The 24656-nt window shown below is 39.6% G+C and overlaps 1 protein-coding gene across 3 annotated transcripts; it reads left to right on the top strand.

Moving 5' to 3' along the window:
• Positions 1–5701: 5701 nt before the first annotated feature.
• On the top strand, positions 5702–24415 carry PRPF3 (pre-mRNA processing factor 3). 3 transcript variants are annotated; one of them, XM_061407919.1, is made up of 17 exons: positions 5720–5807; positions 6981–7072; positions 8069–8259; positions 9613–9743; positions 11690–11836; positions 13149–13232; positions 13462–13682; positions 14341–14647; positions 15322–15488; positions 16232–16311; positions 18140–18283; positions 18984–19083; positions 19256–19369; positions 20435–20553; positions 20807–20890; positions 21927–21988; positions 24050–24415. In XM_061407919.1, the coding sequence occupies exons 3-17, from the start codon at positions 8115–8117 to the stop codon at positions 24194–24196; spliced, it is 2052 nt and encodes a 683-aa protein (XP_061263903.1). In that variant the 5' UTR covers positions 5720–5807; positions 6981–7072; positions 8069–8114; the 3' UTR covers positions 24197–24415. The 3 variants fall into 3 exon arrangements, with proteins under 3 accessions (XP_061263895.1, XP_061263903.1, XP_061263913.1); XM_061407911.1 differs by lacking the exon at positions 6981–7072 and having other exon boundaries at positions 5702–5807; XM_061407929.1 differs by lacking the exons at positions 5720–5807; positions 6981–7072; positions 8069–8259 and adding an exon at positions 10958–11053 and having other exon boundaries at positions 9656–9743.
• Positions 24416–24656: the final 241 nt, after the last annotated feature.

Here is a 24656-nt window from a genome sequence, read left to right as displayed (position 1 = left end):
ATCCCTTACGATTATACAGTGGAAGTGACAAATAGATTCAAGGGATTAGATCTGATAGAGTGCCTGAAGAACTATGGATGAAGGAGCGTGACATTGTACATGAGGCAGTGATCAAGACCATCCCCAAGAAAAAGAAATGCAAAAAGGCAAAATGGTTGTCTGAGCAGACCTTACAAATAGCTGAGAAAAGGAAAGATATACCCATCTGAATGCAGAGTTCCCAAGAATAGCAAGGAAAGATAAAGCTTTCCTCAGCGATCAATGCAAAAAAATAGAGGCAAACAATAGAATGGGAAAGACTAGAGATCTCTTCAAGAAAATTAGAGATACCAAGGGAACATTTCATGCAAAGATGAGCATAATAAAGGACAAAAATGGTATGTACCTAACAGAAGCAGAAGATACTAAAAAGAGGTGGCAAGAATACACAGAACTATACAAAAAGATCTTCATGACCCAAATAACCATGATGGTGTGATCACGTACCTAAAGCCAGACATCCTGGAGTGTGAAGTCAAGTGGGCCTTAGGAAGCATCACTATGAACAAAGCTAGTGGAGCTGATAGAATTCCAGCTGAGCTATTTCAAATCCTAAAAGATGATTCTGTGAAAGTGCTGCACTCAATATGCCAGCAAATTTAGAAAACTCAGCAGTGGCCACAGGACTGGTAAAGATCAGTTTTCATTCCAATTCCAAAGAAAGGCAATGCCAAAGAATGTTCAAACTACTGCACAATTGCATTCATCTCACATGCTAGCAAAGTAATGCTCAAAAAATTGTCCAAGCCAGGCTTCAACAGTATATGAACCAAGAACTTCCAGATGTTCAAGCTGGATTTAGAAAAGGCAAAGGAACCAGATACCCAATTGCCAACATCCACTGGATCATAGAAAAAGCAAAAGAGTTCCAGAAAAACATCTGCTTTATTGATTATGCCAAAGCTTTTGTATGGATCATAACAAACTGGAAAATTCTTAAAGAGATGGGAATAGCAGACCACCTTACCTGCCTCCTGAGAAATCTGTATGCAGGTCAAAAAGCAACAGTTAGATCTGGAAATGGAACAATGGAATGGTTCCAAATTGGGAAAGCAGTATGTCAAGGCTGTATGTCAAACTGGCACCCTGGTTATTTAACTTATATGCAGAGTACATCATGAGAAACGCTGGGCTGGATGAAGTACAAGCTGGAATCAAGATTGCAGGGAGAAATATCAATAACCTCAGATATGCAGATGACATCACCCTTATGGCAGAAAGCAAAGAGGAACTGAAGAGCCTCTTGATGAAAGTGAAAGAGGAGAGTGAAAAAGTTGGCTTAAAACTCAAAACACTAAGATCATAGTATCCAGTCAAATAGATGGGGAAACAATGGAAACAGAGACTTTATATTTTCTTGGGCTCCAAAAACCACTGCAGATGGTGATTGCAGCCATAAAATTAAAAGACACTTGCTCCTTGAAAGAAAAGCTATGACAGACCTAGACAGCATATTAAAAAGCAGAGACATTACTTTCCCTACAAAGGTTTGTCTAGTCAAAGCTATGGTTTTTCCAGTAGTCATGTATGGATGTGGGAGTTGGACTATAAAAAAAAATGAGCACAGAAGAATTAATGCTTTGAACTGTGGTGTTGGAGAAGACTCTTGAGAGTCCCTTGGACTGGGCAAGGAGATCAAACCAGTCAATCCTAAAGGAAATCAGTCCTGAATATACACTGGAAGGACTGATGCTGAAGCTAAGGCTCCAATACTTTGGCCACCGATGTGAAGAACTGACTCATTGGAAAAGACCCTGATGCTGGGAAAGATTGAAGGTAGGAGACGGGGACGACAGAGAATGAGATGATTGGATGGTGTCACCAACTCGATGGACACAAGTTTGAGCAAGCCATGGGAGTTGGTAATGGAAAGGGAAGCCTGGCGTGCTGCAGTCCATGGGGTCACAAAGAGTCGGACATGACTGAGTGACTGAACTGAACTGGACTACAAAATGTGGAAGGCTTATGAAGGTAAAACCCACAGCATTATAGGTACATGAGTTATTTGTCAATAATTATATTTTGGAGCTGGCAAGAAGTAAGGTTGTTTGTTTTTTGTGTGTGTTGTGGCTGCACCAGTCAACTCGTTGGGTCTTAGTTCTGATCCTGGACTTCAGCAGTGAAAGCACCAAGTACTGACCACTGGACCGCCAGGAAATTCCCAGTGGTAGTTGTTAAGTAAGGGTCAGCTGGGGTTCGAATTTGTTACATGGTTATAAGGGAAGACCCTGAGACCATAAGTTGCAGCTGGCATGTATTGTTCTGAATATGACTAGTGTCATATTCAGACACTAGTGGTGTTTTGGGGTCTGGTATAGTCAAGGCTATGGTTTTTCCTGTGGTCATGTATGGATGTGAGAGTTGGACTGTGAAGAAGGCTGAGCGCTGAAGAATTGATGTTTTTGAACTGTGGTGTTGGAGAAGACTCTTGAGAGTCCCTTGGACTGCAAGGAGATCCAACCAGTCCATTCTGAAGGAGATCAGCCCTGGGATTTCTTTGGAAGGAATGATGCTAAAGCTGAAACTCCAGTACTTTGGCCACCTCACGCAAAGAGTTGACTCATTGGAAAAGACCCTGATGCTGGGAAAGATTGAGGGCGGGAGGAGACGGGGACGACAGAGGATGAGATGGTTGGATGGCATCACCGAGTCAATGGACATCAATTTGAGTAAACTCTGGGGGTTAGTGATGGACAGGGAGGCCTGGTGTGCTGCAGTTCATGGGGTTGCAAAGAGTCAGACACGACTGAGTGACTGAACTGAACTGAATCATAGTTCAGATATACAAAAATGCAGCTGGGAGGCCATTAAGGATCTGGTTTAAGACACATCTCTGCCTGACTGAGAACTTGAACTTTCTTTGAATTATCAGTTCAGTTCAGTTCAGTCGCTGAACTGGCCAAAGTACTGGAGTTTGAGCTTCAGCATCAGTCCTTCCAATGAACACCCAGGACTGATCTCCTTTAGGATGGACTGGTTGGATCTCCTTGCAGTCCAAGGGACTCTCAAGAGTCTTCTCAAACACCACAGTTCAAAAGCATCAATTCTTCTGTGCTCAGTTTTCTTTATAGTCCAACTCTCACATCCATACATGACCACTGGAAAAACCATAGCCTTGACTAGATGGACCTTTGTTGACAAAGTAATGTCTCTGCTTTTCAATATGCTGTCTAGGTTGGTCATAACTTTCCTTCCAAGGAGGAAGCATCTTATAATGTCATGGCTGCAATCACCATCGACAGTGATTTTGGAGCCCCCCAAAAGAAAGTCAGTCACTGTTTCCCCATCTATTTGTCATGAAGTGATGGGACTGGATGCCATGATCTTAGTTTTCTGAATGTTGAGCTTTAAGAAAACTTTTTCACTCTCTTTCACTTTCATCAAGAGGCTCTTTAGTTCCTCTTCACTTTCTGCCATACGGGTGGTGTCATCTGCATATCTGAGGTTATTGATATTTCTCCCAGCAATCTTGACTCCAGCTTGTGCTTCCTCCAGCCCAGCATTTCTCATGATGTACTCTGCATATAAGTTAAATAAGCAGGGTGACAATGTACAACCTTGATGTACTCCTTTTCCTATTTGGAACCAGTCTGTTGTTCCATGTCCAGTTCTAACTGTTGCTTCCTGACCTGCATACAAATTTCTCAAGAGGCAGATCAGATGGTCTGGTATTCCCATCTCTTTCAGAATTTTCCACAGTTTATTGTGATCCACACAGTCAAAGGCTTTGGCATAGTCAATAAAGCAGAAATAGATGTTTTTCTGGAACTCTCTTGCTTTTTCCATGATCCAGCAGATGTTGGCAATTTGATCTCTGGTTCCTCTGCCTTTTCTAAAACCAGCTTGAACATCAGGAAGTTCACGGTTCACATGGTGCTGAAGCCTGGCTTGGAGAATTTTGAGCATTACTTTACTAGCGTGTGAGATGAGTGCAATTGTGCAGTAGTCTGAACATTCTTTGGCATTTCCTTTCTTTGGGATTGGAATGAAAACTGACCTTTTCCAGTGCTGTGGCCACTGCTGAGTTTTCCAAATTTGCTGGCATATTGAGTGCAGCACTTTCACAGCATCATCTTTTAGGATTTGAAAAAGCTCAACTGGAATTCCATCACCTCTACTAGCTTTGTTCATAGTGATGCTTCCTAAAGCCCACTTGACTTCACATTCCAGGATGTCTGGTTCTAGGTGAGTGATCACAGCATCATGATTATCTGGGTTTTGAAGATTTTTTATCTATGGTTGCTGCTGCTAAGTCATTTCAGTCGTGTCCAACTCTGTGTGACCCCATAGATGGCAGCCCACCAGGCTCCCGCGTCCCTGGGATTCTCCAGGCAAGAACACTGGAGTGGGTTGCCATTTCCTTCTCCAGTGCATGAAAGTGAAAAGTGAAAGGGAAGTCGCTCAGTCGTGTCCGACTCTTAGCGACCCCATGGACTGCATCCCACCAGGCTCCTCTGTCCATGGGATTCTCCAGGCAAGAGTACTGGAGTGGGGTGCCACTGCCTTATCTATGATTACTCCATTATAATTTCAATTTTTCATCACCTGTAAAAATATGGTGGCCATTAAGTGAGATGAGGGAGACTGTGTTGGGAGCTGGTTTGGGGAGGACGGTGGTGGTTAGAATCAGGAGTTTAGACTTTGTCATGTAAGTTTAGGACCTCTACATGTATGTAACCAACTGCATATATTGTTATACACCAAGCAGCTTTACTGAACTCTCTGAGAAGCACTGTCACTCTTGTGGTCTTCACAGCAACCCTATGAGGTGAATTTTTTTTTTTTTTTTACACGTGAGGAAACAGCTTAAAGGAACTTGCCTAATGTCACAGCTAATGAGTGGGAGAGCTGGAATATAAATACAGACGGCTTTAAAACTCGTGCTCTTGCTTAAATCATTAAGTAATACTGAATCTCAGTGGATGCATGACATATAGTAATAGATAGTCATTAATTATTTGTTCCAAGAAAGAATGGAAGGAAAAAAAAAAAATACTAAAAGGGGGGAGGGGCTACCATCTTCAGAATCCTATACTCACTTTTCCTGAGTGATCTCTGGCACCACTGTTAGGTTAGGGACAGAAGCTAATGAGGGAATGCTACGGATCCTTAATGCTAGGAATCACGACTCTCGGAGGGTTTACTTTGTACTAGAAAGTCCAGGTTTAGCCCAAACGCAGAAGCCCTGCTTTTAGTTGTAGCATAACCTCGTGTGGCACTTATTCGCCACACTAGGAATACTACCAGTGAAAGTGAAGTTGCTCAGTCGTGTCCGACTCTTTGCGACCCCATGAACTGTAGTCTACCAGGCTCTTCCATCCATGGAATTTTCCGGGCAAGAGTACTGGAGTGGGTTGCCCCTTCTCCAGGGGATCTTCCCCACCCAGGGATCGAACCCAAGTCTCCTGCATTGCAGGCAGACGCTTTACCGTCTGAGCTACCAGGGAAACCTGGAAGGGATACTACAGTCAGCCCGATTTATGCTTCACGTAACACTAACGTTGCACACCTTTACCTGGGGAAACCGATGAGGCGAGGAACTAGAAAACGTGTAACTTTAGGACTCCGCTACGCATGCGCTCCCTCTCTCGGGGGAAAGTGGCAACTACGGCTGCGCGAACCGGCGGCCCCACCCTCCCTCGTCACGCGTTGTGGGACCGCGGCGTGGCGGCGGCCGCGGCGGTAGGACGGCAAGCCATAGGGCGGCCAGAGGGTTTCCGGTTCCGGTGTAACGTTCGGGCTCCGTCTCAGGGGCTGAAGTTTGTGAGGTGAGTAGTGGCCCGGGGCCCGGAGAGGGTATCCTGTTGTCCAAGTGATTGGGGTAGGGTTCAGTTCGAGAGAAGGACAGAGGCGGGAAGGTTCAGCGGAAAGGAAGCTGAGAAAAGAACAAGGTTCTGTGGGAGAACGGGTTGGAATGAGGTTGTTGAGAGGGAAAGGGCGGGGGCGGGAAAGGGACGAGCTAAGGGGGCTAGCACCGAGATGAGGAGTTGGGGTAGAACAGGTGAGTAGCGGGCTGCTCAGAGAGGCGGAAAAAGCAAAAAAGAAACGAATGGGAGTTTCAGGGATGAAATTCGACTTCAAGCAAAGAACACAGAGAAAGGAAATCCTTCAGAAGATTAAATTGTGTTCCCTGCTCATTCAGAGATCATTCTGCCTTCCTCTCCTTCCACACCAGAACCACACCCCACCCCTACCCCACGCAGTCACTGTTGAACAATTGATTAGTGACAAAGCTCGTTACTGTTTGGAACTTTTATTTTGCCTATTGCCTGTTTAGTTTGCACGTTATCTTACGGAGAAATGGGTTGAAGTTGTGTACATTTGTTAGTATAGTGCTTGGGCACACCTTTCATCTAATAGAGTGATGCCCCATTTGTAACTCTGGATTTTCAAATTGTTTACCCTTTCTAGCCTATGATTCAGTTCCAGTGGAATATAAGTTCTGTTAAGGCAAGAATTCCTGTCTGTCTTTTTCACCGTTGTGTGTATCCTCAGCACTCAGTAGGCTGCCTGAAACTTACTAGGTTTGCAGTAAATATTTATTGAATGAATTAAGTGCCTTGTAAGAATGACAGTTGTCCTCATTTTGTAGGATGAGTGAACTGAGGCTCAGAGGAATTACTTTTCAGAAGGCTGGTAAATAGTAGAGGTGCATGTGAGCTCTTCACTCTATGGTGTCTGAATATGCATCTTTTGAGCAATGCACAGTTAACATGTTGAGATTGATAGGCTATCCTGCTATCTCCTGATGGGTAAATAAAGCCACTGCGGATTTATTCATATTACATGTCACCGAGGCACAAAATACGACACCCCTAGTTTCTGACTTTAAGCTACTAGTTTCATATGGTTATACCAAAATTACATACATTATTTAGCAATAGGTCTTCTGGAGGATAAACCTGCCAACAATTAGAAGTTAATCAAGCTGTACCTTTTAGGGAAAAGATGTCTTAAAACATCTTGAAAAATTGACACCCAAATCGAACCCTGATGTGTGGCACTTCTGGGAGGAGGTTAACTTGGATTTGAGGTCAGTCTAATTTATTGTCTTTTAGACAATATGGAGAAAATTATAGAAATAAAATTTTCTTTCTGCTCATGTAGAGTTTTGAGGTTTCAGTAGGAGATAAGACTGTAAACATGAATAAAGTTCAAGAATTGTACCAATTTGCATTAAATAACAGATTGTTGTAGAGTCTTGTATGATGGTTTCTGTATTAAGCTAAAAAGTAGAAGGATAAAGATGAAAAGAGTACATCCAAAATGAGGGTGATCTTTTTTTTAATTAATTTTTGTTGGAGTATAGTTGCTTTACAATGTTGTTAGTTTCTACTGTACAGCAGAATGAATCATACATATACATATATCCCCTCCCTTTTGGACTTCCTTCCCATTCAGGTCACCACAGTGCATGAGGGTAACCTTTTCTGAACTGAGGGATTACTTATGACAGAGACCCTGTAGAACAAAAGAGAAAAGGATCTGGGTACAGAATTCTCACTGGGATGACAATGAATACAGAGAAATGTGACAGAACAGTCTTGAGGATTAGGAGCTTTAATGTAAGATGTAACCCGGATAAGCCATCTCTTCTTTGTCTCCCTTAAAAGAAGCCCTGGGTTAAGGAATGCCTGCCTGGAAGTAGGAAGAATAGAAAAGTTGGCCTGTGAGTGGGCTTTTTCAGTCTTGTTTTCATGTTATATGTTTGACAGTCCTTGTTGAATATGATAATCAGAAAAGAAGCTAGAACTCATTTCTCAGACTAGGTTCTTCACGAGGGTTGTTTGTTTATTCCACAGATTTCATTGATTAGCTGATGATATTACTGAGTTAGGGTTAAAAATCAAACAGAATGTAGTTCTTTCTGTTTTGAAGTATAAGTTGAGAGTATTTGGCTTGAAATGAGGTTAGAGGAACTTGCCTAGGATTGAGAATAGCAGTGGGGAAAGTATTCCTGATATACTAATCATTGCCTGGGGTCCTTTTAGTCTTTTCCTGTTCTCTAACTTTACTGATTTCTTTTTAGGTGCAGTATTGAATCCTGTTTTGAGCTATCCTCCTTTTCCCAAAGAATGGCACTATCTAAGAGGGAGCTGGATGAACTGAAACCATGGATAGAAAAGACAGTGAAGAGGGTGCTGGGTTTCTCAGAGCCCACAGTGGTCACAGCAGCACTGAACTGTGTGGGGAAGGGCATGGACAAGAAGAAAGCAGCTGGTATGTGTGATCTTTCTGAATCTTTTGGCTTAACATGTTGGATGACTGCAAATGCTACTTTGAAGTTCCCCAAAATTCTCTATGTTAGGAGCATCTGAAAAAAGGTCAGGCCACATTTTATTTTCTCTTGCATTATAATTGTTGTTGTTCAGTCGCCAAGTTGTATCCGACTCTTCATAACCCCATGGATTATAGCACACCAGGCTTCCCTGTCCCTCACCATCTCCTGGAGTTTACCCAAGTTCATGTCCATTGCATTGGTGATGCCATCCAACAATCTCATCCTCTGTTGGCATCTTCTCCTTCTGCCTTCAGTCTTTCCTAGCATCAGGGTCTTTTCCAGTGAGTCAGCTGTTCGCATCAGGTGGCCAGGGTATTGGAACTTCGGCTTTAGCATGAATCCTAAATAAAATGCTCAGGATTGATTTCCTTTAAGATTGACTAGTTTGATCTCCTTGCTGGCCAAGCGACTTTCAAGAATCTTCTCCAGCACCACAGTTCGAAAGCATCAATTCTTCAATTCTCTGCCTTCTTTATGGTCCAGCTCTCAACAACCGTACATGACTACTGAAAAGATCATAGCCTTGACTATATGGACCTTTGTCAGCAGAGTGATGTCTTTGCTTTTTAACACACTGTCTAGATTTACCATAGCTTTCCTGCCAAGAAGCAAATGTCTTTTAATTTCATGACTGCAGTTACCATCTGCAGTGATTTTAGAGCCCAGAAAGAGGAAATCTGTCACTGCTTCCACCTTTTCCCCTTCTATTTGCTGTGAAGTGATCCGGTTGCCATTCTCTTAGTTTTAATATTTAGTTTTAAAGTGGCTTTTTCACTCTCCATTATAATGGAAATAGCCTAAATAATTAATTTTCCTTTTCTTTAAATACTATTTGTGACATATTTTGAATCTCAGACTGATTTCCTTTGACCGCTGCACTGAGTTACCTAAATTATATTTACTTAGGAAATATGCTAAAGTCAGATGGGTATATTCAGGTCAACATCTAAGCATATAGAAGTCTCTATAAAATACATTTAAAAAGTTGAGGAGGTAGATTTTGTTAATGGTAGTCTCCTCCAGCTTGCAGTTTAGGAAAAGTTACAGTGGTTATTCACCCTAAACTTTGATGCTCAACCTAAACAGGTTGCTCTGGCTCTGCTACTTCCTACTCCAAAAAATTAAAACTGTATTTTTATCTCATGGGGCAAAATCATTCAGTGTAAGAGAATTTATGAGAATCCTACAAAAAACTTAAGAAAGCATTTCCGTCCCTCTTAGGCATAAAATTCCAGTGTTGGTATCTGGATGAAATACCTTTTCAACCTTGCCACCTCTTTTTTTCTTGTCAGACCATCTGAAACCTTTTCTTGATGATTCTACTCTCCGATTTGTGGACAAACTGTTTGAAGCTGTGGAGGAAGGCCGAAGCTCTAGGCATTCCAAGTCCAGCAGTGACCGGAGCAGGAAACGAGAGCTAAAGGTAGGTTACAGTTAACTATCTGATGAGTGTTTTGAATGGTAACAAAGTTGCTGAGCTTACCTGGCTCACACTTTAATATCCATTATTAGAATACCTGATATTTAAGAGAGATACTTAGATATAGAAGTAGAAGGGGTGAACTTGTATTATCACCATCTTATGGTGATGAACTGCCTAAGTTCATGGGTTAAAATGTTCCAAGAAAACGGTTGCTTTGTCGTTTTTCATATACAGTTAGGAGTTTGGGTTCTTATGTTTCCCTAAATCTCCTTTTTAAAAAAATAAATTGATTACTTTAAGATTTTATGCTTGAGGCCTAATAGATTGCTCAGAATGTGACTTTACTGCTCCCTGAGCTATAGACCTCATTGTTCTGCTTTTCAGATATTTCTCTGCAATGACTTGCAGATGGGATACCTAAGAACTCACTTTTTACCATATGTCCTGAGAGCCTGCTCCTTGCTGTATAGCATATTGCAGGTCACCTGGCCCCATGAGTGGAATACTTAAAGGGACCATCATTACTCCCTTACTTTCTTCACTTTTTATCCAGTAGCTGCTGATTGGTCATGGTCTCTTTCAGTATTAACAGTGTCAAGTAGCTGATCAGTCTCTTTTCTTTGTCTGTCTCTTAAAATCTTTTCTGTGACTTCTATCAAACCTTCTAAAGTGCTTTTGATTCCTTGGCTATCCTTTTGCTTTTCCTGAGGCACAAGAGTGAATAAGCTGTGTCTGTTTGGTTCCTGACCAGGCTGTGGAACCAAGAGAAATAGAGATTTGTGTGCTGTTTGTGTTGAGGGTTTTGCAGGGTGATCAGAGGAATGAAAGATAGTCCTTGCCTTAAGGAATTTTCAGTTCAGGGGTTTGGGGATGGGAGGGCTGAACAAAATACAGTCACAAAAATGATAAAATCCAAGTAGCAGTTTTCATGGAAAGTTTAAGGTTGACTATAAAGTTTCAGACTTAGTTGAATTTTGTTACACTTAAGGAGAAATTCATAGATCTGTAGAGTGAAGATTATGTTTTTGGTAGGACATGGTACTGTATGAGTGCTGAGGGCCTGCTACAAATAAAGTGACTACATTGGGTGGGATTAATAAAAATGGTTTCTTGAAGGAAATCTAGATAGCCTTGGGAGTTGGGTCCCATTTTGGTCCATTCAGTCCCCATCCCACACAATATATTATGGGAGAGTCCTTTTTCTTGAACTGTAGGAGTTCCAGGAAGCGCTCGCCCCTGGCCGAGGATATGTCCTTGCAAAACACGAGCCCTCCTAGTGAAGAGGGGATGTCACCCAAAGCCTACCACCGGTGTGTACATTTGCTTTTTCCCATTGTCCCTTCCAGTTGGCCACTCTTGGTCCTGTTAAGTTCATCCTGCAAATTAGTCAACATATTTGAGTTCCCATTGTTAGATGAGAACAAAGTGTTATTGGGGAATATTGAAGAAGAGAGAAAACCCCTATCCTGGAAGAGCTTAGACGCTAGCTGGGAGAAAGTACATAGTGACATTGAAAGACTTAACACTTGGCAAGCAAATATCAACAATGTAATTTTACTTAGTATGAACCAAGTTCTTAAGTACTAAAGGGATGTGAAACAACAGTTTGATCAGAGTGGGATGAGATTATTAATGAGGAAAACTTCCTGGAGGAGGTGAGTTTTAGGGAGGGTTTGGATTGGGGGAAAAGTTGAGGGAGATAATTACAAATGTGGGCGGTAAGATTTGCAAAGACCTTGGGATGGGAACATTTATAAGAATATGGGGATGAAATTTGTTTGACTGGAGTAGGAAAATAATGAAGTTGAGATGGGTGAGATGGTCCATTTGGTGGAGGGTATAGAAGACTCTGGGAAAAGCCACAGAATACTGATAAGGACTAGAATTGTTCTTCCCTTCTCCCATGGGCAGGGATACAACTCTTCTTTCACCTTGGGTTCCCTTAGGAAGTGTTTGGTGATGACTCTGAGATCTCCAAGGAATCATCAGGAGTAAAGAAGCGACGGATACCCCGTTTTGAAGAGGTAGAAGAGGAGCCAGAAGTGATCCCTGGGCCTCCCTCAGAGAGTCCTGGCATGCTGACTAAGCTCCAGGTTAGTAGTTAAGAACTGGAAGCGGTGGTTTTGAGAGTTGAAGAAGAAAGAGATGGATTTATTGTATCCTTAATTTAAACTAAATGTTAGCGTTGGGGAAATTTTCTTTTCTGTTTTATGTTTCATCATTTCTTGGTTTAACCAGGAGAGATTCCAGTTGAATGGAGAAGGAAATGGCAACCCACTCCAGTATTCGTGCCAGAATAATCTCATGGACAGAGGATCCTGGCGGGCTACAGTCCATAGGGTCGCAGAGTCAGACATGACTTAGTGACTGAATGACAACAACAGCAGCCCAGTTGAAGGCTATTGAAATAGCATTTTGAGCACCTATTATGTGGCAAGGAAGGTGTGTTACATACATCATTTGCTCAGATATCTACCTCACTGTGTCATTAAGAAAATTATTGAAATAATTAGAACTCAGCATGATGGCAGAGAAGAATTTCCAAATAATATAATGCAGAAAGCTTAATCCACTTAAATAATTTCAGATTGACTTGGTTTTTTTTTAATAGAAATTATCTATGTATTTAAAATGGGCATTGTTTAAAAATTCTGATACCATATAAATAGTAAATATTTTCAGAGTATACTTTTTGTACTTCTTGAATTTTAAACTATGTAAATATGTCACTATTTAAGAAATTGTTAAAAGTAAATTAAAAAAAATAACCTTGAAGCACCTTGACAGCAGACTCTTTTGGAAAATTCAAGAAGAGTTACTGGATCATGTTCTCAAAGCTTATTTTTCTGAATTTCCTTAGGACAGAGGAAGGGATTGATGGAGACTAGGAAGCAAGTCTACATTGTGGACTCTGGTTACCCAAACTAGGAACTCAAAGACCAGTAGTGTTGTTTTTTTTTTTTTAATATAATAATGTTATGGATTCTATTTTGCATTATTTAAATGTTCACAGTTGCCCTGTAAGGTAGGTACTGTTTTTACTTCTTTTAGACACTTGGAGATTTAAGAATTAAATACAATGTTCAAGGTCACACAGGCATTAAATGGCAGAGTTAAGATTCAAACTAAGGTTTCCCTGACTCCAGAGTCTTACTCATCAAGCTGTGTTACTACTTAACATGCCAGTCCTGCCTTGGGAAGATAGGTTGAAAAATTCCAGTGATCAACTGTGTAAGCTTATCTTTACTAAATTTGCTAGCCTATGGTACAGGCAGAATATGATGGGATCATTCAAAAAATACTAGTTTCTCTAGACCTAAAAGCCCTTTGAGTTGAGGAACCTGTATCGGAGAAATAAAAAAGAGCTGTTAACTGTTTTTCAACTTTTTACCCCACTGAGAGCAGATCAAACAGATGATGGAGGCAGCAACACGGCAAATTGAGGAGAGGAAAAAGCAACTGAGCTTCATTAGCCCTCCTACACCTCAGGTATTGTAACCTCTTTTCAGGTTTCTCCAAAAAGAAGACTGTTAAACACAGAATTTCTTGCCACGTACTCAAATGAGAGTCCAGAAAATGACTGCATGTTCCACCCTCAATTTACCACAGTCCACTGCTCCGTGTGTGTGTGTGTGTGTGTGTGTGTGTGTAAAAGAGAGAGATCTGTTTGCCTATGTTAATTTTTTCTGATTCTGATTTCTTTTTCTCTATCTCACAGCCAAAGACTCCTTCATCCTCCCAACCAGAGCGACTTCCAATTGGCAACACTATTCAGCCCTCCCAGGCCGCCACTTTCATGAATGATGCCATTGAGAAGGCAAGGAAAGCAGCTGAACTACAAGCCCGCATCCAAGCCCAGCTGGCACTGAAGCCAGGGCTCATCGGCAATGCCAACATGGTGGGCCTGGCCAATCTCCATGCTATGGGCATTGCTCCCCCGTGAGTATCTATTTCATGGAATTCGTTTTTTCTGAAGCTTGAGAAGCAATAAATACCTTTGAGTGTTACTTATCCTTTTCTTCCAAGGAACTTAAATCATTTCTTGGTTTCATATTTCTTACATATGTTCAGTAAATACCAATTGAATTTATTCTCTTGGTTTTTTTGTTGCAGAGTTTAATTATCTTCTTTTTATGAATGGTAGAACTAAAATTAAGATTATTCCTCCAGTATTAGAGCTAAGAACAGGATCAGGTCTCCTGGTTCCTAACTCAAGAGCTATTTCCATTAAACCATATTGAGTGAGACCAGATCTGAGAGTTCTCTGCAACTGGGTAAAGGTGATAGGCTTTATTTTTAGTATCTCAATTGGTTTGCCATTCCCTGACTCAAGAATTCAGGAGTAAAGAATGATAGGATTCCAACTTCTTGCCATTGTAATTTGTAAGTTCATTTCATCTGATTATACTCCATACTCAACTGTCCATCTTCATATATTCAGTCAAGATGTTATTACTCATTGATGGGTTTATATTCCTTAGAATTTTGTACCCTAATTGTGTCTGGTGGGTTTTGATTTGTTTGTATTTTTTGTCTATTTGTTTGCCTGCCTTATTGTTTTATATGGGATTTATTCCTCTTTCGGGCTATTTTTTAGGAAGGTGGAGTTAAAAGATCAAACTAAACCTACACCATTGATTCTTGATGAACAAGGTCGAACTGTAGATGCAACAGGCAAGGAAATTGAGCTGACACACAGAATGCCTACTCTGAAGGCCAATATTCGGGCTGTGAAGAGGGAACAATTCAAGCAACAGCTAAAAGAAAAGCCATCAGAAGACATGGAATCTAATACCTTTTTTGATCCACGAGTCTCAATTGCCCCTTCCCAGCGCCAGAGACGCACTTTTAAATTCCATGACAAGGGCAAATTTGAAAAGATTGCCCAACGGTTACGGACAAAGGTATCTGGCTTAGAATAAAATCTAGAAATTTGAAGAAGTTAGGAAGGTAACAAAGGAAACTGAATATAATCCTGAAATACTGTCAACTTAATTCTCTATGTTTTTGGCAATTAAATAAATAAGTAGTAAAGCAATGAGTAATTTTTAAAATACTGTATTTATTCCTGGAATACTTGATTTTTAGTGATTTGTTTTCTCAGTTACTTACATTCTACTTAGGTAGAAAGGAAATTGAATTTGAAAATTCTGTACATACAACGATCAGTGGAGGGAACTGTTCAGAAACCTCAGGACATCTGAGGAAAGCTAGCCTGCTGTTAAAATTTGCTGCAGACAATCCACATTCCTGGATAGTTTAATTGACCATATATTCAATGACTTTTACCTTCTTGTTTTCATCCTCTCAGAAGTTTTCCATAAAATTCCATTTCTGCATATTTGCTGCAGGCACACACTGGGATAGAGGGGTGATGATGAGAGCCAAATATATGGAAATCAACCAAGTAATGAATAAAGTAAAGCAGAACAGCTCTTTTTTCTTAGCTTTCAGAAAATCTGAATTTGTTGTGTTAGATGTAAAGAGTTCAACAAGGGAATGTTTTAAGATTTGGGATTCTACTACTTCCTTGTTTTCTTTGATTCCCGTTTATCTTCTTGTCTTACCTTGTCTTTAGGCTCAACTAGAGAAGCTGCAGGCAGAGATCTCACAGGCTGCTCGAAAAACAGGAATTCATACTTCAACTAGACTGGCCCTCATTGCTCCTAAGAAGGAATTGAAAGAAGGCGACATCCCTGAAATTGAGTGGTGGGACTCTTACATCATCCCCAATGGCTTTGACCTGTGAGTTTGTTGGTAAATACCTTTTAATAAGGCTAGAGTTTTAATGGGAAAGATGGTACTCATGCATTAAGTAAAAATTTTAAATCTAAGGCAAATAGATAACCATATACAAGCTCCATAAAGAATATGTTCTATGGGTTGCTTTTAGTTTTTTGGGTCAATAAATGTAGGAGGATTGGACACAAATATTTTCTGCTTGCTTTGTTATACATTGTTAGTGTTTTAGCATATTTGTTTTCTTAATTACCTTCTTTTGCTACTTAGATGTTTACATTTCTTAAAGATCCAGTCCTAGAATAGAGAAAGGATTCTTAGTTGATGAGGGAGAGAATGATAAAGTATATAAGAAACATTCAGAGACCTTTAATCATATCTGCTCCATTATTCTGATACATGACTTAAGGAGACTGTGTCTCAGCCTTTCCTTATGCCTCCTTTGTCAACCACTGTCCCAGAGAATTATTGTTACTAATGACAGAATATGGTATCTGTTAAGTGTGTTAGGGTAGAAAAAAAAGGTTGAGAATGACTGGTGTAGAGAGTGCATCCAACCTTAGTGGGACCATTTTCTTATCTTGAAAATTACATGTAATCTAATTGCATATATAGATATGCAAATACTTTTAATAAGTACTAGAATGCACTATGGCGAGTGGATTTTTTTATTGTGTTTCTGAGATTGCCTCTCTCTTGGAATCGTCTCTACCCACATATCCTGTTTTCCCTTCTTCCTCCAATTTTAGTACAGAGGAAAATCCCAAGAGAGAAGATTATTTTGGAATCACAAATCTTGTTGAACATCCAGCCCAGCTCAACCCTCCAGGTAATGTAGAGATTACTCAGTCAAAGCTCTAGACAAGTATTAGCCCATAAGAATTTATGTGATAATGGATATAATTTCTGGGCTGTCTGTACTATAGCTGCTATTCATACATGACTACTGAGAACTTGAAAACTGAGTTGCACTAATATAGCTGAGGGGCTGATTTTTTTAAATTTTTTTCAATTTTAATTTAAATGTAAATAGTACATGTGGCTAGTGGCTACAGTGTTGGAGAGTGCAGCTATTATAGAGCGTTGAGGTCTAAACTAGAGATGGCCTCACTGATGTATATCTGTATTTCAAATTGGGCTTTTGCAATAGTGTTGACTCCCAACTCTAGTCTAGCACACCACCACTAAACCCCTGCCATCTTCAGTCTGCCTTGTCTTCAGCCTTTCTGTTTATCTGTTTTGTAGCGAAAATCTGTTGGCTTAGTCAGAAGAGATAGGTTTTAGTTGTACCTGAAACCCCTGGATAAATCACTTACAATACAGAATTTTCTCATATGTACAGATAACACTAACTGACATTCCTTTTTCAAGTGATAACAGAAGATGCTAACACTTTGATCAGATTTGAGATGAACAGAGAAGGTTAGTTTTTACTCAGTAAATTTGTTTATCAGGATCTCTAATAAATTCAGAAAAATAGATTCAGACTTTGAGATAATAAAAATAATAATAACCACTGAATTGTACTTAATCAGAATCTATTTAGTTGTCTTCAGTGTGAATCATTAGAAGAATGTAGGGGGTTTTGTTTGTTTTAATATATTGACTTGGGAGCCCAGAGGATTTTTCCCAATCCCTGTAACTCTTAAATTAGAAATTTCATCATCTTGGCCAGTGGTTTTCAAGTTGGATTCCGTAGACACCTTGAGGTTTAGTAGGTAGGATCCAGATGGGATTCTGGATACCCTCTGCATACCCCAAATCCTCACACAGAGCAGTCAGAGCAGCTCTAATCTTTTTTTCGATATCTGCCACATTTCAGTTTATCAAATTCAGTTGCTTAAAGAAAAACAAGTTAGAACATGACTCATGAAAGATAAGAATACTTTTTACTCCTTTTTTTTTTTTTTTTTTTTTTTTTAGTATTTATTTATTTGTTCGGCTGCACCAGGTCTTAGTTGCGGCATGCAAACTCTTAGTTGAACCATGTGAGATCTAGTTTCCTGACCAGGGATTGAACCCAGACTCCCTGAATTGGGAGCACAGAGTCCTAGCCACTGTACTACCAGGGGAGTTCCAAGAATACTTAATAAAAACATAACTGTAATACTACTATGATGACCTAAAAATAACTAAAAACAAGCTAAAGGTCCTTTTTAAAAAAAAATTTTTATTGGGACATAGTTGATTTACAATGTTATATTAGTTTCAGGTGTACAGCTCAGTATATCATTTATACATAAACCCACTCTTTTTTAGATTCTTTTCTCATATAGGCCATTATAGAGTATTGAGTAGAGTTCCCTGTGCTATGTAGTAGATCCTTATTAGTTACTTTATATGTATATAGTAATGGGTATATGTCAATCCCAGTCCTCTAATTTATCCCTCTCCCTCTAGCCCCTGGTAGCCTTAAGTTTGTTTTCAGCGGCTGTAACTATTTCTGTTTTATTAAAAGATAAGTTCATTTGTAGTTTTTTTAGGTTCCACATATAAGCATTATATATTTGTCTTTATCTGTCTGACTTATATCACTCAGTCTGACAATCTTTAGGTCCATCTGTGTTGCTGTAAAGTTCTTTTTAATGTGATTGATATTCACCCATATCCCTGTAATATGCTAATTGCTTTGTTATATTCATTTCTCTGCCTGACAGTTGACAATGACACACCAGTTACTCTGGGAGTATATCTGACCAAGAAGGAACAGAAGAAACTTCGAAGGCAAACGAGGAGGGAAGCACAGAAGGAGCTACAGGAGAAAGTCAGGCTGGGCCTGATGCCTCCTCCAGAACCCAAAGGTACAGATCTTAGAGGCAGGGAAGAAAGGGTGGAAAGTTTTTCTTCCTGTCATTATAGAGGATCTTTAGTATTTCTCTATATTTGAATGCTTTTTGTTTCTCAGAATCATTCATTGGTTTTTCCTTTCCCAAATTTTCTACTGTCTTTCTTTATTAAATCAGGTCAACATAGTCATTGTAGAGGTCATTTAAGCCTGTTTCTTAAGCAATATTGACCATATAACATTCTTACCTTCCTGGAAGAATAATAGTCTTGAAGTTTATGGAGATAGTAGTTGGAGTATTTGCACAGAGTTGTGGTATACATAATTCTTAAATGTTTAAAAAATGAAAATGCAGTTTAAAAAACCTCACTCCTATAGTTTCCAGGATCAGTTAGTAGTATTTTGAGTGAGCACTGTTATGTATAGGATCTTTCACTAAATGCTGCAGTGAAAGTGAAAAATGCCAACAAAATTAAGTTCGTTTTCTTTCACGAATTTTCAAGCAGTGTGAATAAATGTATACCAGTTACTGAGATTAATTGACCTCCTGCAAATGCTGAATTAATTGGGCTTTCAAGGTAGAAGTATTTGGAGGAAGTGAGTTTTGAGCAGATTTGAAATAGGTGAACAATATGAATTAGTAGGAAGAGATTGCCAGATTACCCTAGCTGGAGTGGTGACTTAGGAGATTGATCTCTATCATCTCTTCACTGCAGTGAGAATTTCAAATTTGATGCGAGTATTAGGAACAGAAGCTGTTCAAGACCCCACGAAGGTAGAAGCCCATGTCAGAGCTCAGATGGCAAAAAGACAGAAGTAAGTGCCATGGGATTGGGTGGAAACCCAGGGCAAGTACCTTTCCCGAACTCTTCTGGGGGATCCATATTTGGAGGGAGGGGAGAGTTCTCCGTTGCTCTCTCTTTCCCTCAGCCCTGCTTCTGATCTGCAATGCCTTTCTCACTTGTGGATGTCCTTCCTGTCACGACAGAGCGCATGAAGAGGCCAATGCTGCCCGAAAACTTACAGCAGAACAGAGAAAGGTCAAGAAAATTAAAAAGCTTAAAGAAGACATTTCACAGGGGGTACACATATCTGTATATAGGTAGGTGTCCAGACTGGGCCAGCGTTTCCCTTAGAAATACCAAAACATTTTCCAAGTGCTCAAGGCAGAATCACTGGTATAAAGCATACCTAACATCAGCTCTACTCTCTTTAATGATCCTGGTATACATCAAGAGCTAGTAGATCTTTTACAGCGATGAGGGTTAGAAACTTACTCTTCTGTCTCTGAGGTCTTAGTGAACTAATGTTAGTTCTGAAGAATGAATGTGAATATGCTTGTTCAGGTCAAGATGTGAACTAAGGCTCATTCATTCTTTATGAAGCATAAAATACTGTTTTTGTAGGAAACATTAAAAGTTTTTTTCCTCAGTTAACTGTATCCTTATCCTAGTGTATTGCAGTAATCCTTTTATTTCCACTCCAGAATGGACTTTATGTGTTGTAATTATTTTCTACCGTTTGTGTTGATTTAATGTTTTCATTTTACTCTTTTATGTCAAGTATATATATGTCTTTTATTTAGATGTGCTCATGTTTAGTAACTAGTTCTTTATTATAGAAACGGTACATTATTATAAAAGTAGTGAATGCTTACTAAGATAAAAAACATTCTAGCAATACAGAAGGACACTTACTGAAAAAGTCCCCTTCCTATTCTCTGATCCTCAGGACCACTCACTATGGGTAATTGTCTCTAACAGCTTTTCATGTATTCTTGTAGAAATTTTCATGCATAGTATTGTGACTACTTTACATTATAAGCATCTAGAGGGCAAAGAATTTGTTGATCTTTATATTGTCAAGAATAACCAAGCATATAAATATTTGTGGATGATGGTTAATAGCTCTCCTTTGTTCTTAGAGTAAATTTTGATTACCTGCTACTTGTTGTAAAGTGTACTGTGTTAGACTTTGAAGAAGTTTAAGGCAGTAGAAGCACTTGTAGATTCATCAATTCTACCTTTCAAGCATTAGTATATTTGCCTACTCCAAATGCCTTTGTTTTTAGAAAGAAAACTATTTTGGACCCATCTTTATTTGCCATTCCATTCAGTCAGCTACTGATGCTAAAATGAAGCCCATAACTAAACTTTCCCTTCTCCAGAGTTCGAAATTTGAGCAACCCAGCCAAGAAGTTCAAGATTGAGGCCAATGCTGGGCAGCTGTACCTGACAGGGGTGGTGGTACTGCACAAGGATGTCAACGTGGTAGTAGTGGAAGGGGGTGAGTCTGAAACACGCGAGGCACCTAGGCCTTGAGTGACTAGCCTGGTGGGAGAATTGAGCAAAAGAGTCATGCCTGTGTTCAATATCTTGGGCCTCTGTTTCTTTATTTATTGAAGTAGAAGAACCTAGGATGTGGTTCCTGGGATTGCTTCAACTACCATATTAATGTCTGAGCGTTGAGTGAGCTCAGAGGTTCCTTCTACCCCATGGTCTTCCACAACTCTGGCAAAATTCTTCTTCTCTGTTTCTAGGCCCCAAGGCCCAGAAGAAATTTAAGCGTCTCATGCTGCATCGGATAAAGTGGGATGAACAGACATCTAACACAAAGGGAGATGGTGAATGGGGGTTAGAGGGGATTAAGTGGGAGGTGGGTGGGATGGTACTCGGTCCATTCATCTATTCCCTCTCTCTCACACTCTTGCAAATACTAGATAATGTTCAAGAATCTTAGAAAAACCCTTTTGGACTTTAAATATGCTAGACATTCATAAAGTATTTACTGTATGAATATTAGCTATTCTCCTGCCTGTCCTGTAAGGCCTTTCTACTTGCTGGTTTCTCTGTTAGCCCGGAATTTGGATACCGACTACATGAGTACATTTAGTTTGTGAATTTTCAGCAAGCTGCACGCTCATATGTGCATTGTCTATATTGTATAGTTTTTTGATAAAAAGCTTTTTAAAGGATTGAAGGCAAAAAAAATTTTTTAGACCAAAAAAAGTTCTGCTTCATTCAGAAAAATACACTTTTGTTTTGCCCAAGTTTATCTTGTATATATTTATTTGACATCCTACTGGCCATCATTCTTCCATCAATATTTATCCTTGCCTTCTTTGAAGACCTAGGTTAGCATTTACCATGTACAGAGAACCTTATTTTTCATAATTTTGGCCTTCTTATACTTTTTGTTCTTCCTCATTGTATTTTTGTACTTTAAGTACAGTTTTTATGATAATTGACTTGTATTTTGTTTTGCAAGTGTTCTAAGATATTTTCATTCCATATATCTGCCCTTCTTCATTAGACTAAAAACTCCTTGAGAATGGGCTCTATTGTTTTGGCATCTAAAGTGCTTAGGACAAGTTTTTATTGTTCTTTATCTCCTTATTCCCAGTACCTGGCACAGCTCTTGACACAGAGTTGGTACTCAATCCATATTTGTTGAATTAATTAATGTCCCTGCCAGATAGGAGATATCAGTCTAATTGGGGGGAAATAAAGAGTAACAGAAGATATTTGATCCCAATACATGAGGAAAAAATGGTAATATTTAAAAGAATTTGGGTAGGCTTGAATACTGTTTGTTTGAAACCTGAATCTTGGTGTCTAGTCTAAGTCTAGAGCAAGATTTAGCTATATTGTCTTTTCCAGATGATGAGGAATCTGATGAGGAAGCTGTCAAGAAAACCAACAAATGTGTACTAGTCTGGGAGGTAGGTGATCCTCTGTTAAACAGTGAGGCAAAACTTTAGCTAATTCCTGACTGTTTATACATAATAACTAATCCCTTAAGTACTTTGTGTTTCTTTTTGGAATTCATTGTTAAGTATTTGGCAGCAAATCCTTCCTGATTATATTTTAGTTAAACTGATGGGTGTATAGTTTATGCCATCTGGGGAAAACTATGGAAAACTGGTGGCAAGAATAAAAATTCTCTGTTTATTTATTTCAGTCATGGATATGACACTTAGAAAGAGGGGAATGAATTGTAGGATTTTTCTTTGGATATAGTGAGAGAAGTACTAGACTTAGGAGTATAAAGTTGCGGACTTCCCTGGTGGTCCAGTGTTAAGATGCTACACTCCCAATGCAGGAGGCATGGGTTTGATCCCTGGCTGGGTAACTAAGATCATGCATGGCATCGCCAAAAAAATATATATATATAAAGTTGACTAAGTTGGCAGTATCACTTACTAGCTGTGCAACTGGGCAACGAAGTAACACTTAATATAAAATACTGTTGCTTTGTCTATAAAATACGGATATTATTTTCCCTTGCTATTTTTTTTTTTTGGTGGAAAACCTAATTATTATGTAATGATGCTTCGTAAAATGTGACTAAATCACTGTTTAAATGGAACATTTTTATGGTTGTACAATTCTTTCATCCCTAAAATTTTCCTAGTGAACCACTATTAGTTCTGAAGAATGAATAAATGAGTGCATATGCTTGTTCAGGCCAAGTTGTGAACTAAGGGCTCATTCACCCTTTGTGGAGTGTAAAATATTATCCTGTTTCTCCAGAAAGCATTAAAAGTTTATTTCCTCAGTAACTGTATTCTTAATTTGATATACTGCAGTAATCCTTTATATTACCACTTTAAAATACCTTTTATACATTGTAAGTATTTTCTACCTTTGTGTTAATTTTTTCATTTTATTCTTTTAGGTTGAATACATGAGTATCTTCTAGTTTTAAAATGTGCTCATGTTTAGGAACCAGTTCTTTATTATAAAAGTAGTACTTTGGGAATTCCTGGTGGTCCAGTGATTAAGACTCCACACTTCTGCAGGGATCATGGGTTCAGTCCCTGGTTAGGGAACTAAGATCCTGCATGCCCCAAAGTGTGGCCAAAAAGAGTAGTATTTTAATTCAAAAGTAGTGAATGCTCATTAGAATACATTCTAACCACACAGAGCCTGACTGAAATAGTCCCTTCCAGCCCCCTGATTCCTTAAGACCACTCTATAGGTAATTGCTACTGATTGCTTTTCATGTGTCCTTCTGTCTTATCCCAGATCCCTCCAATTTATGCATACTAATTAGGTGATAATAACCATTATAACTGTTTCTGTGTCTCATAAGTCCCCACTTGCATATTTAATATTCCAGCCCCATCATCTCTTTAAAATTCTCTTCATTTACCTCTGAGAGTCCTCAGGAATTGTCTCTCAGATTCAGAAACAAGCCAAGTTCTGCTCTTGCCTCCTTTTTGGAATCTGGTCCCTGAAAAGCCTCTTGAGGTTGCATTTGTGACTGACATTGCAGCCTTTGGTGAGAACACGATTCTACCACGTACTGTATCTTTCTGTTGTAGTTGTCTGCAAGAACCCCCCCTCACTCCCATTCCTCTCTCCCCCTCACCCTTGTATTGTTCTTTGTCACTGGGCCCCAAACCCTCCTGCTCGTATGAAAATCTCACTAAGTCTTGTGAAAAGAGTCCTTTTAGCCTCTAACTCCTTTCTCCTTAAAGGTCCTAGAGGCCTGGTGGGAAACAAGTTCATCCCATCTCCCATAGTCCTTCCTGACGTACTCTTCCATCCAGGCACCAGAGCACAGAAATCCTGTATTCAATTAAAAAAACAAACCCACAGAAAGTCATGAGAACTCAGCAGATACCCAGGGGGGTAGAGGTTAGAATTGTTTTTACCATAAAATCACTTTCAGCTAGGCACTTTGCTACACAGTGTTACCAGGTTTTATAAAGGACTATTATATCTGATTTAAATTAGAAATTGCAGTGTTTCTATTACATGTTTTGTCTCTTTCCCAGGGTACAGCCAAAGACCGGAGCTTTGGGGAGATGAAGTTCAAACAGTGCCCTACAGAGAACATGGCTCGGGAGCATTTCAAAAAGCATGGGGCTGAGCACTACTGGGACCTTGCGCTGAGTGAATCTGTGCTGGAGTCCACCGACTGAGACTACTGCAAGCCCTTCCTCTCCCCTCTTACCTTTGTCTCTTCAGTCCTCTCCCTTATTCTACTTCCACACCCAGCCCCACTTGTGTGTGTAATCTCAGAACGGTGCCAGGCTGACATCTGGACAGAGGGAGAACTCCTTGCTCCCTTCCCTAGTCAGCCTGGTGCTGCCCTTTATTCCTCTTATGTGAATATGATTAAAGAGTTATTTTTAAAGTCAGTATGATATTTTTCACACACTCATAGGTATCAGAGTTTGGGTCTTCAGGTGATCTTTCCTCCAGACTTCTAGCAACTGCTATGGAAAAAGAAAATTTTGTCATTGATATTTATGTATATATAAATGAATGAATGAATGGATGGATGATTGGATAATGGAAACTTCTGACCTCATCTTGGAGCAAAAGCGATCAATACCATTTTCCTGGAACAGAGTGAAGAAGGAAGAGGTGGATAGAGGA

Source organism: Bos javanicus, chromosome 3 (genome assembly GCF_032452875.1).
Source record: "Bos javanicus breed banteng chromosome 3, ARS-OSU_banteng_1.0, whole genome shotgun sequence".
Classification (NCBI taxonomy): Eukaryota; Metazoa; Chordata; class Mammalia; order Artiodactyla; family Bovidae; genus Bos; species Bos javanicus.
Note: the sequence above shows the minus strand (reverse complement) of the source record. Positions and strands in the feature narration are given on the sequence as shown.

Bases quoted from the DNA above. Each gene is read 5' to 3' on its own strand.
- PRPF3 (XM_061407911.1), top strand. From the start codon at position 8,115: ATGGCACTATCTAAGAGGGAGCTGGATGAACTGAAACCATGGATAGAA. The intron at 13,233-13,461 runs GTATTGTAACCT...TCTATCTCACAG, and splicing joins TTAGCCCTCCTACACCTCAG to CCAAAGACTCCTTCATCCTC. The intron at 15,489-16,231 runs GTGAGTTTGTTG...CTCCAATTTTAG, and splicing joins ATCCCCAATGGCTTTGACCT to TACAGAGGAAAATCCCAAGA.